The sequence below is a fragment of the Nerophis ophidion genome, linkage group LG01 (genome assembly GCF_033978795.1).
Source record: "Nerophis ophidion isolate RoL-2023_Sa linkage group LG01, RoL_Noph_v1.0, whole genome shotgun sequence".
Taxonomy (NCBI): domain Eukaryota; kingdom Metazoa; phylum Chordata; class Actinopteri; order Syngnathiformes; family Syngnathidae; genus Nerophis; species Nerophis ophidion.
The window spans coordinates 62,983,628-62,996,196 of NC_084611.1; the positions used below are offsets into that span (position 1 = coordinate 62,983,628).

At 37.7% G+C, this 12,569-nt stretch overlaps 1 protein-coding gene across 1 annotated transcript in view; it reads left to right on the plus strand.

The window, feature by feature from the left end:
* The first annotated feature begins 1,784 nt into the window (after positions 1-1,784).
* Positions 1,785-12,569, plus strand: part of LOC133558004 (C-type lectin domain family 4 member G-like) — a 36,735-nt gene continuing 25,950 nt past the window's right edge. The window contains exons 1-2 of the mRNA XM_061909056.1: positions 1,785-1,984; positions 2,059-2,189. Of these exons, the coding sequence (XP_061765040.1) occupies positions 2,096-2,189 (94 nt within the window). The 5' untranslated portion in view covers positions 1,785-1,984; positions 2,059-2,095. The remainder of the gene's footprint in view (positions 1,985-2,058; positions 2,190-12,569) is intronic.

Here is a 12,569-nt window from a genome sequence, read left to right on the forward strand (position 1 = left end):
GTGTGTGTTTGTAATGTAGGGATTTCCCAAATGAATTGAAAGGCGAGGAGAGTGGAGAAAGTTTTCAGAGTAAATTAGGAGCCTGTAACTGACAACTAGCTCCAGTTACTCTCATCGTACGAGAAAAGCAATCACTAGTTTGTCTTCTATTCACTGTTTCTGTGTCTTTATAATGTCTCATGGTATTTGACCCTGACAGTTTTTATGCTGTGAAGTTCATATTTTTTCTCATTATTTAGCTGTAGATGTCCTAATTGTTCAACAATGTTTGCTGGTGATATCAATAGTCAGTATAGGTTGTTGAGCCTACAAGGGATTTCTTCATAGTTTATTAATACTATTGAGGCTATTTTCTTGATGCTAACGAACAGCACTAAAGACACTATAATGTGGTTATCCGTGTCAAATAAAGCACATGGCTTTTCTGCACAACAGCAACTACGCTATTAGTTTCTGTTAAGAAAATAGACAATGAAAACACAGTGGATCGGACCAACAATCACAATATTTATTAATAGGACTTGACTTTGTGGTTATATTCAGGCATAGCAACCAAACAGGACACAAACTAATTTGATCTATTGTCTTTTCTTTACATTTTGTTCTGCTATCAAACAATACTAATAAACTCGATTGCATCACAGAAAGTTTATCAAACGAATCAAATGTTCAAACAAACATTTTCAAATCAATCACTGCAGACACAAGCGGTCCAATTGTATTCCACAAGATCAATCAATCAATCAATCAATGTTTACTTATATAGCCCTAAATCACTAGTGTCTCAAAGGGCTGCACAAACCACTATGACATCCTCGGTAGGCCCACATAAGGGCAAGGAAAACTCACACCCAGTGGGACGTCGGTGACAAAGATGATGAAAGTGATTTTTTTAAGAGCCATTTCCTTTGACACACTTTCTTTTCTTCCCTCACTTTATTACATTTATGAACCATTTTTTTCGGGAATATATGAAAGCTCTTTCCTATCTCTCTATTTGAATGACTGGAACGCCCAAGTACAAAACAGCAATACTCAAACTCTACACTCACTTTCTCTTGTTATAATAATAAATTCAAGCTGCTTGACCATTATGTGAATCAAGCCGCAAAGAAAAAAAACAAACTATGTGATGTCCTATGCAACCCTCCTATTCCGGGCGGTTAATAATAAATTGGTTTGTGTTTTTCACACCTACAATTGTTTTCTGTTTTGAATGATTTCACTTGATCAAACCTTTTCTAACTTTCCACACTACTAAATGATAAAAGTTTGAATCATTTGTGCCGGTATCATATCATATCGTCATCACTGATATCGTATCGGAAATAAAAACGTTGTATCAGTGTCTTTCCGAAATAAAACTAACATTACCATCAGACTTGATAAAAACAAACGCAACATGAAAAAGTTCAGGAAAGGGAGTTGGATTCTGCTTTATTATGATAAATCATAAATCATATACAATGCCAATTAAATGAATGTGGTTGATTTTGCATCATTTATATTTATATAATTTACATAATGCAGAGGTTCATGGTGTGTAAAATATAAAAAACTAAAGTCAAAAACTGGCGTTGAGGTTTCTGTCCGAAAATGTTTATTGTACATAAATGTGTGGAATCAGCAAATTTGAGATTCTTTGTGTAACAAATAAAAATGTTGGGAAAGTTAAACAACTGACTCAGACTTCTTTTTTTTTTTTTTTTTCAAAAGTTTGACGGTATAAAAACTGATCATTCAGCATCTTTGCGGTTTGTGAAATCGCTTCTTCCTGATATTGTTTCATGTTGTGAAATAGTGAGCTTCCGAAATCTAGCTGCTTCATTTCTCACGATGTCAAGTGCAGAATAGTTTGACTCTAACTCAGACTTTTACCAAGAACTGCTCTGCACAAAATTTATTAGATACACACTGTACTTCTACTGCTTTTGCTTTGGCTGTTAAGAAAACAACTTTTATATCATCATATCTACAAGGACTGGTAAGTTTTATTTCCTTAAAACTGACATTCAAATGGATTTGTTGCAAATCAAACACTACAACTTTTATTCATAGTACCACACTGGATCAACTATTGCCTTCAAAAGGAAACATGAGTGTTTCTACAGCGACAACCATGGACATTGAGGAAGACAATGCAGGATACAAGCGTCTTTTAATGAATGGCACCAAGCTACCATTTTCAGGTAACAGAACAGCTGTTAATAACCCTTTTTTGATAGGATTTTATATGTTGCAGTAAAAACTGTTACTGTTTTATATTATAATTAATTTTACAACTTTATCTTTGCGCGTTGTTTTGGAATACACATGGTTATGGTGTTTGTTTATTTCGAACATGCATACAATTACAATATGGTACGTCACATTTTTTCAGTTTCTCATGACTACATGTCCGAAAGATTTTAGGAAAAATCAGAGCGTATTTAATCCTACCCCTTTTCCTTTCATAGTCCTTTCTAACACATTTGTTTGTACTCAATGTGCAACACAACAGTTAATTTTAATAAAATAGTACGTAAATACATAAATCAATTAGTAATTAAATACATACCAATAACATAAATTGATAATAAATAACGCTCGTATAAATTAATGGTTAAGAAGTTTAGATTCACATGATGAGATGTATACTATTTTTAAATAAGGTTCAAAATGTTCATCAGGCTTATTCTTTCTTGTATTTTCTAAACACTCCGGACGTCACTACCTGTTTTCCGAGGATGACAAAAACTAGAAGAGCTCTACCAAAAATGTACTAAAAGCTTTAATCTCCCGACTACTAATTGTGATCATAGCTACAGGAAAGTTTGTTAACATATTCGACTTCAACTCGTAACTGCAGGCTAACTAGTTAAATGCTAGCTTATAGCTGTTGCCTCGTTACCCAAAGCTAGAAAAAAAAATGAAAAAGTTGGACATATTTTGAACGATTCTGACCACACAAGTGAGCTACGGTGAAAAAACACCTTAGAGCCGTCACTTTCCCTGGAAGCAAAACAAAACCAACTTCGCTGCCGACCAACCATGAGCACGACAAGACGTCGTCAACAGGGTAATACAGCCTTACCAGAGGTGGAACCGGACGTAAAAGCGCCAGTAGGAACTTTACAAAACGATGTAAATGAGGTACGAAGCGATATCAACAATCTCCATGAACATATTATCAATGGTGTCATAAATCTTCAAAAACAGATTATCAGAGACAGAAAATAATCTCGTAATGATATGATGGAATTAAGAAGGTTTAGAGAAGAACTGAAGGGTCTCAGTGAAGACAACTCAGCATTAAAACGGGAGGTGGAGAAGCTGGAAGAGGACAATGCAACATTGTGCTAACAGTCGAATGCCAAGCAGCAAGGCAACAACCATTGGGACAACAGCAGTGTTGTGGAGAACATTAAAGTGGTGATAGAAGCATTGTGCCAACAGTTGCTACTAGATAACACTGACTTCAAGAATTTACCATGACTTGATTATCGTGGACCCCGACTTAAACAAGTTGAAAAATGTATTCAGGTGTTACCATTTAGTGGTCAATTTTACGGAATATGTACTTTACTGTGCAATCTGCTGATAAAAGTTTCAATCAATCAATAAATCAATCAATCAAGGGAGGAGATGGCTGCATTTTAGACAACAGCTCAATGCCAGACAACAAAATATCACCAATCTGGGGAATAACAGTGTTTTGGAAAATATCATAGAGGAAATGGATCAGTTTACACGACAGAATGACATCATCATTGCAGGGCTATGAATCAATCTTTGATTCTATTCAAGAGTAGTTGACAATGGAGGAAAAACAGACGACATAGACACCGCTTCAAAGGAGCAACAATTGGTCAGCTTTTTGCAATAAAAGAGAATCTATGTCATTGTTAACACCATTAATGCGTGCATCCCACTGAATACAAGAGGCAACAACACCACGCCAGTCATCATTGTGAAGCTCGCCAACAAGAAATCCGAAATGGCATTGCTGACACAGGGAAAAAAGCTGACGGGTACGAATATATACATAAATGACTTGAATACTTGAAAAATGGTGGAAAATATAGGGAATCTGGATCGGCAACTGCAAAATCTACATCAAACTGAATGGGGGTCCAGAAGGAAGAGTCCTTGTCGTCAAACACATCAAGGATCTGGACAAATTTTGTAACACAGAGAGCAACCCAAACAACAACAACAACAATAATGGAGTTCGACGGAAAACAAATATTGACATTTAACTACAAAATTACAACGCTCTAAAGGAAAACCGAAGAAGAAGATCTGTGCTGAGGTGCAAATTCTTCTCCACTAATATACATTTATTGAGAAACACAAAAGACTGCTGAACAGGAATATATGGAACTGAAAACCTTCAAAATTAGATGAGGATATGAATCTAGATACAATTGTTTTCTTTCACACAAAAAATACTTGTTTTTATTACGCAGATGAACAACATAATAGAAACATTAAAATGAAAAAAAAAAGCTGTTGATTATTCATTATAATAGTAGAAGTTTGTATGCAAACAAAAACAACATGAAGCATGTTTTGGAACAATTCAATGATGTGATCGCTATCTCAGAAAAATCGATAAATGCCAAAAAAGAAAATGATTTTGAATTGGAAGGATAGGAACAAAAATATATCAGATATTTATAATTTTTTCATATAGAACCAACAGCAACGGAGAGAGAGTAACTGTGTTCATGATGAAGAACTTAAACTACAAAGTGGTAAAAAATATGTCATTAGCTACTGATAAGATTTTTTATTGTTTAACCATTGAAATATGTCACAAAAAAAATAGGAACATATTAATCAGCTGCATATATAGATCACAAGTCAAACATGTATCCATTTGAAAACTCACATTAAGGGAACTTTAACATCTTTTTTATGTGTTCTTATGTGGAGACTTCAACATTGACCTCTTGAAGCCTAACAAACAAAAGTCCATAGATGAATGTATTAACACAATGAGTTTATATTCTAAAATCACTAGGCCATAATAATAGCATCAGTGATCATCTGCTAGTTTTCACAATCTATGACGAAAACTACAAGAAAAGGAACATCCATGATTAAAAGACATTAGGAACAATCTGCACAGAACAAAGTATGACCGCTTTCAAGAATGATCTGAGAGATCAAAGTTGGGACCATGTGAACATGATGTAGAGGGCCTCAACACACATCACTGTCGTCACGAACGGCCTTCAGCTCATCAAAGCTCTGCTCCTCCCACCATCACCTCGCCCCACCAACTCCAGCGCTACATTAAAGGACTTAAAGGACTCCAAGAACATCACAGGACTTCACCAAAGGCCCTCTCCATCCGAGAAGAGGATGTACGCCGGCAGTTCTTGAAGCTGAACACGCGGAAGGCCCCCGGGCCTGATGGTGTCTCCCCCTCCACTGAGACACTGTGCGGATCAGCTGGCTCCTGTCTTCATTGACATTTTTAACACCTCTCTGGAGCTATGCCGCGTCCCGTCCTGTTTCAAGACCTCCACCATCGTCCCTGTCCCCAAAAAAGTTTGGATCACAGCACTTAATGACTACAGGCCGGTGGCGCTGATGTGTTTGGTCATGAAGTCCTTTGAGTGCTTGGTCCTGCCCCACCTCAAGGACATCACCGCCACCCTCCTGGACCCACTGCAGTTCGCCTGCAAAGCGAACAGGTCTGTGGATGATGCAGTGAACCTGGCCCTCCACTTCATCCTGGAGCATCTGGACTCCCCAGGAACCTACGCCAGGATCCTATTTGTGGACTTCAGCTCTGCCTTCAACACCATCCTCCCTGGACTGCTACAAGACAAGCTATACCAGCTCAGTGTGCCCGACTCCCTCTGCAGTTGGATCAATGACTCCCTGACGGACAGAAGACAGCACGTGCGGCTGGGGAAGCTTGTCTCGGACAGTCGAACCACGAACACTGGTACTCCTCAGGGCTGTGTACTTTCCCCCTGGGTCTTCTCCCTGTACACAAACGACTGCACCCCCAGTCACCAGTGGGTAAAGCTGCTCAAGTTTGCGGACATTACTACTCTCATCGGGCTCATCTCAGATGGCGACGAGTCTTCCTACAGGAGAGAGGTGGACCGGCTGGCGTCCCGGTGCAGCCTCAACAACCTGGAGCTGAACGCCCAGAAAACAGTGGAGATGATCATGGACTTCAGGAAAAGCACAGCCCCACCACCCCCCCTCACCCTGATTGACTTTCCCATCCCCGTCTCCATTGTGGACTCCATCCGTTTCCAGGGCACCACCATCACCCAGGACCTGAAGTGGGAGCCTACCATTAGCTCCCACATCAAGAAGGCCCAGCAGAGGATGTACTTCCTGTGGCAGCTGAAAAAACTGAAAGTGCCAACTGAGATGCTGGTGCAGTTCTACTCAGCAATCATCGAGTCCATCCTCACCTCCTCCATCCCCGTGTGGTTCCCCGTCGCCACAAGCATCGACTGCAGCGCATCGTACGTGCTGCTGAGAAGATGATTGGCTGCAAACTCCCACCCCTCCAGGACCTGTTCTCCTCCAGGACCAGGAGGCGTGTGGGTCGGATCACAGCTGACTCTTCTCACCCTGGACATAAAATATTCTCCCCTTCTCCCCTCAAGCAGGAGACCACGGTCCATCCAGACCCACACCTTCCGCCACCTGAACAGTTTTTTCCCCTCGGCCATCAGACACATGAACAATAGCAAGATCTGATAGCTCAGTTACAGCTCATGTTATTCTATTCTGTGTTATATGTCTTTTATGTTGCACAATTGCGCCACGTAAAATTTGTAGTTTGTGAATCGTTCTCAAACAATGGCAATAAAAGCTTTTCTGATTCTGATGCATATGGTAATTGTTTTTATACTTACGTGATGCTTTATGACAAACTGTCCATTGAAACAACTTCGTAAAATGTAAAAGAGAAGCAGTCAATCATGGATGACCAAAGTACTGAAAAATTCTTGCAACCAGAAGAATACATTATCGTCAATCATATGTCTAGAATGTGTACACCACCTTTCGCCGGAATGCAGCTGAGATAGGTTCCAGCACCCCCCGCGACCCCAAAAGGGACACACGGTAGAACAATGGATGGATGGATATACTTTATTAGTCCCGGAGGAGAAATTCAGATTTCAGAACATAAAAAATGTATGAAACAAAGCTCTACAGAGGCAGAAAACAAGTACAGGACATATAATAACAAGCTTACTGCCATATTATAGGAAATAATATTTGTCAATTATTAGACTGGAACAAAAATAATGTGAGTGCAACATGTGGCATCCTAAATACTTCTCAGACGGAAATGTTGAAGATGACGATATGAACAAAGTAGTTAAAAACTTTGAGAAGTTCTTTGTTAACATTGGACGAAATCTAGAGGAAAAGATTCCGGATCCCAAGTCAGTTGAGGACTCGAATGACGCCATAGATAAAAACCCCAACTCGATGCTCTTAGAAGGTGTGACAAAAAAGGAAATAATAATAATATTGTAAAAAAAAATGTAAAGTCAAGACCTCAACTGATTGTAGCGGAATTTATATGGAATCCTTTTGAAAAGATTGCAGAACCTTTAACAAAGAAAACCTATCATTTTAAACAGACACATTCCAATATAAAATTTATAAGACTGGAAATATACACCAGTTTACAAACTCCACACCTGTTTCTCTACTTCCACAATTTTCTAAAACAAATGAAAAACTGTTTAAGATCAGATTGGACAAATTCATAAATAAAAATGAAACACTCACAGCCAATACGGATACAGAGCCAATATTTAAACATCAATGGTATTAAGCAAAATAATGGAAGAGATCATCTGTGACGTCTTTGTGGCATCGTGATGCAAGTGGTGCTTCTTCCAAGATGCAGATCGGGCTCGGACACAGCATACAGGTAAGAAATAATGATTTATTAAAACTCAAAACTGACTAGGAACAAAAAGACTGGTGCTAAAGCAGAAAAGGCAAACAAAGAGCTACTAACATGTGAGTTAGGGAAACAAAACAGAACACTTGCTCGAGGCACAACCGGCAAAACAAGGAGCTAGCATGTGAGCTAGGAAAACAGCAAGCTATACAAGAAAAATAGTGAGTCCAAAACAGTATGTTACCATAGAGGGGAGTCCATGAAGTCATCGATTGCGTGTAGCAAAACTTACGAGACGAGGACGAGTAAATGAAAAAGGCAGGCTTAAATACTGACGCAATAATCAAGACACCAGTGCGCGTAAAACAAGAGCAGGTGGGACAAATCAGAAACCATGGTAACAGAAAAAACAGGGAAGTGCACAAATTTAGAAGTCCAAATAACAAACGATCCGGGCAGCGGATCGTAACATCGTCAATTCGATAGATAGTAAAAAATGTGCTGCTGCATCCATTCATCGATCCTATTCTACCGCTTTTTCCCGTTTGGAGTTGCAGGGTGTGCTGTAGCCTATTTCAGCTGCAGTGTTTATGAATTTAACAAAAGCAGTTGACACAATCAATCAGAATATCAAACTAATTAGAACTGTAGAGCATCAGAAGGTTGGTCTTAAACTAGGTGAGAAGTTACTTAACCAACAGGAATAAATATGTGAAGACAGGAGAACAAATTTTTTCCGACCAAAATTGTACAAACCCTGTTTCCATATGAGTTGGGAAATTGCGTTAGATGTAAATATAAACGGAATACAATGATTTGCAAATCCTTTTCAACCCGTATTCGATTAAATGCACTACAAAGACAAGATATTTGATGTTCAAACTCATAAACTTTTTTTTTTGCAAATAATAATTTATTTTGAAATTCATGGCTACAACACGTGCCAAAGTAGTTGGGAAAGGGCATGTTCACCACTGTGTTATATCACATTTTCTTTTAACAGCACTCAATAAACGTTTGGGAGCTGAGGAAACTAATTTTTGAAACTTTAAAAGTGGAATTCTTTCCCATTGTTGTTTTATATAGAGCTTCAATCGTTTAACAGTCCATGGTCTTCGCTGTCGTATTTTACGCTTCCACACATGTCTGGACTGCAGGCAGGCCAGGAAAGTACCCGCACTCTTTTCTTACAAAGCCACGCTGTTGTAACACGTGGTGAATGTGGATTGGCATTGTCTTGCTGAAATAAGCAGGGGCGTCCATGAAAAAGACAGTTGTTCCAAAACCTGTATGTACCTCTCATTATTAATGGTGCCTTCACCGATGTGTAAGTTACGCATACCTTGGGTACTAATGCACCCCCATACCATCACAGATGCTGGCTTTTGAACTTTGCGTCGATAACAGTCTGGATGGTTCGCTTCCCCTTTGGTCCAGATGACACGATGTCGAATATTTACAAAAACTAACTCGTCAGACCACAGAACAATTTTCCACTTTGCATCAGTCCATCTTAGATGATCTCGGGCCCAGAAAAGCCGGCGTTTTTTCTGGGTGTTGTTGATAAATGGCTTTCGCTTTGCATAGTAGAGCTTTAACTTGCACTTACAGATGTAGCACAAACTGTATTTAGTGACAGTGGTTTTCTGAAGTGTTCCTGAGCCCATGTGGTGATATCCTTTAGAGATTGATGTCAGTTTTTGATACAGTGCTGTCTGAGGAATTGAAGGTCACGGTCATTCAATGTTGGTTTCCGACCATGTGGAGTGATTTTTCCAGATTTTCTGAACCTTTTGATGGTATTAAGGACCGTAGATGTTGATATCCCTAAATTTCTTGCAATTGCACTTTGAGAAACGTTGTTCTTAAACTGTTTGACTATTTGCTCACGCAGTTGTGGAGAAAGGGGTGTACCTCTCCCCATCCTTCTTGTAAAAAACTGAGCATTTTTTGGGAAGTTGTTTTTATACCCAATCATGGCACCCACCTGTTCCCAATTAGCCCGTACACATGTGGGATGTTCCAAATAAGTGTTTGATGAGCATTCCTCATCTCTATCAGTATTTATTGCCACCTTTCCCAACTTCTTTGTCAAGTGTTGCTGGCATCAAATTCTATAGTTAATGATTATTTGCAAAAAAAATTTTTTTTATCAGTTTGAACATCAAAGATGTTGTCTTTGTAGCATATTCAACTGAATATGGGTTGAAAATTATTTGCAAATCATTGTATTCCGTTTATATTTACATCTAACACAATTTCCCAACTCATATGGAAACGGGTTTTGTACAATATTAATATGAACGACATTTGTAAAGTTACAAAGGACTAAAAAATCAGATTATTTGCGGATGACATGACTGTGTTTTGTTTAGGAGGGAACAAACAAAAGCTTATACAAATAATAACTGAAGAAATGAACACATTAAAAAGATGGTTTGACAAAAACAGACTAGCCTTGAAATTCAGCAAAAATAAAATAATGCTATTTTGTAACAGTAAAATGGAAAGTGAAAGAGAAATACAACTAGATGGGTAAAAGGGTAAAAGAAAACATAGTTTTGGGTGTAATAATAGATGATAAAATGGACTAGAAACCTCATGTATAAAATATGCAACATATAAAGCTGCAAGAAACACACCAATATATGTTCTGGACCACAAATCATTTCATATTCTTTACTGCTCACTAGTGTTACTGTATCTGAGTTATTGTGTAGAAATAGAGGCAATAACTACAAATCTGCGCTTCATTCACGAACTGTGGTACAAAAAAGATAAATTACAATAATATATAATGTTGGATGTAGAAAACATACAGACCCTTTATCGATTAAATCACAATTATTGAAATTCAACGATTTGGTGTATTTGCAAACAGCTAAAATGATGTACAAAGCAAACTATGCACAACACTTTAAACCTTTAGCATATCAGTATGTGGAATTAAAATATAGAACAGATTTAGCATTACAATCAAACAAAACACCAATATGATTCACTTTAAGAAACTCCTAAAACACTTTACATTATTAATAAAGTACAAAGAATAACAATAATGCTAAACATCTTCCACCTTTTTAAATAAAAAAAAAAACCCGCGACCCCTTAAGGGACAAGCGGTAGAAAATGGATGGATGGATAATAGTATATGTGAATGTGAAGTGAATAATATTTATATAGCGCTTTTCTCTAGTGACTCAAAGCGCTTTACAAAGTGAAAACCAATATCTAAGTTTCATTTAAACCAGTGTGGGTGGCACTGGGAGCTGGTGGGTGAAGTTTCTTGCCCAAGGACACAACGGCAGTGACTAGGATGGCGGAAGCGGGAATCGGACCTGGAACCCTCAAGTTGCAGGCACGGCTACTCTACCAAAACCTATGCCGCCCCTATATCTATATATTTAGTTGTTTTTTTTTACTTACCTTTTGCATATATATTTATTTATTTATTTACTGTTCTGTTACAGAGAACAAAAAAATGGATAAACTTCTATGATATGAAAACGGGTAGGATTAAATAAGTTCTGCTTCTTCCTATTCCTTTTTGGATGTGTTGTAATGAAACATTGGAAATATGTGATGCAACAATTTCTGAAACTGGATCATATTAGGACATTGTTTGACTTATTTGCTTAATCCAATCCATACTTGTATTCCACATAGTGATATGCTAAAAATTTTAGGTGTTGCACGTTCATACAAATGTTTTAAGTTCTATTTCTCTAAGGTTTTATTACATATATTAATTGTTGTACCTTTTTGGACAGCAGTTTTGGATAGTTTGCATTGTACACAGTTTTAGCTGTTTGCAAATGCACCAAATCACTTAATTTTAATATTTTTGATTAAAGAAATAAAGAGTTTCCGAGTCAAAATGTAAACAATGATGTAAACAATGTTTGGGATGAAATCAAATTTTCTGACGCACATTTCGCTGGCGAGAGCGTGCATGAACAATAGCAGTGGAATGCATCAAAAACAGCCACAAAATTGCCCCTAAATTATTATCATATATACTACTTTGAAGAAATAAAAGCATGTTTTTTTGTAAGGTTATGAGCTGGACTATATTTAGAACTATATTTAGAGGCATTAATTTTCGGTTTATTGTGTCAGGAAAACTAACATCAGTACGACTCAACTGCATGCTTTGGGGCACAGCCGTACACGCCTTAGGTAACAAACATGGCGCCTGTTGTTCAGTTGTTCATACTTTGTGCACACGACTTTGGTATCGCTTATGTGTGACTGCCATCTACCAGTCACACTTACCATTACACCATGTACCAAAAATAATTGATTCAAGGTCTTAAAGCACAACCAGAATTAATTTGTACACAGGGCGCACCAGGTTTTAAGGCGCAATTGTCTTTTTTTGAGAAAATAAAATGATTTTATTTTCAAAAAAATATTGTAATTCATGGAATGGATTAGTAAAGAAGTCAAATAGTGTAGCCAATGTGATCCAGTTTAAGAAACAGTACAATCAGATGGTGTTTACAAAATATACAAAAGAACTGTTGAGTTAAGTAAAGTGTTTCATATTACTAACTAGTTATACAAACTGTAGAACTGGGGTAGAATTAGAATAATTTCTGCTTTATACTTTTGTACTCCTTTTAAAATGTTTTTTTTTTTAACTCTTGCTGCTCTCTGTGGCTTTTAAGTCTTTCTCTCTTTCTAC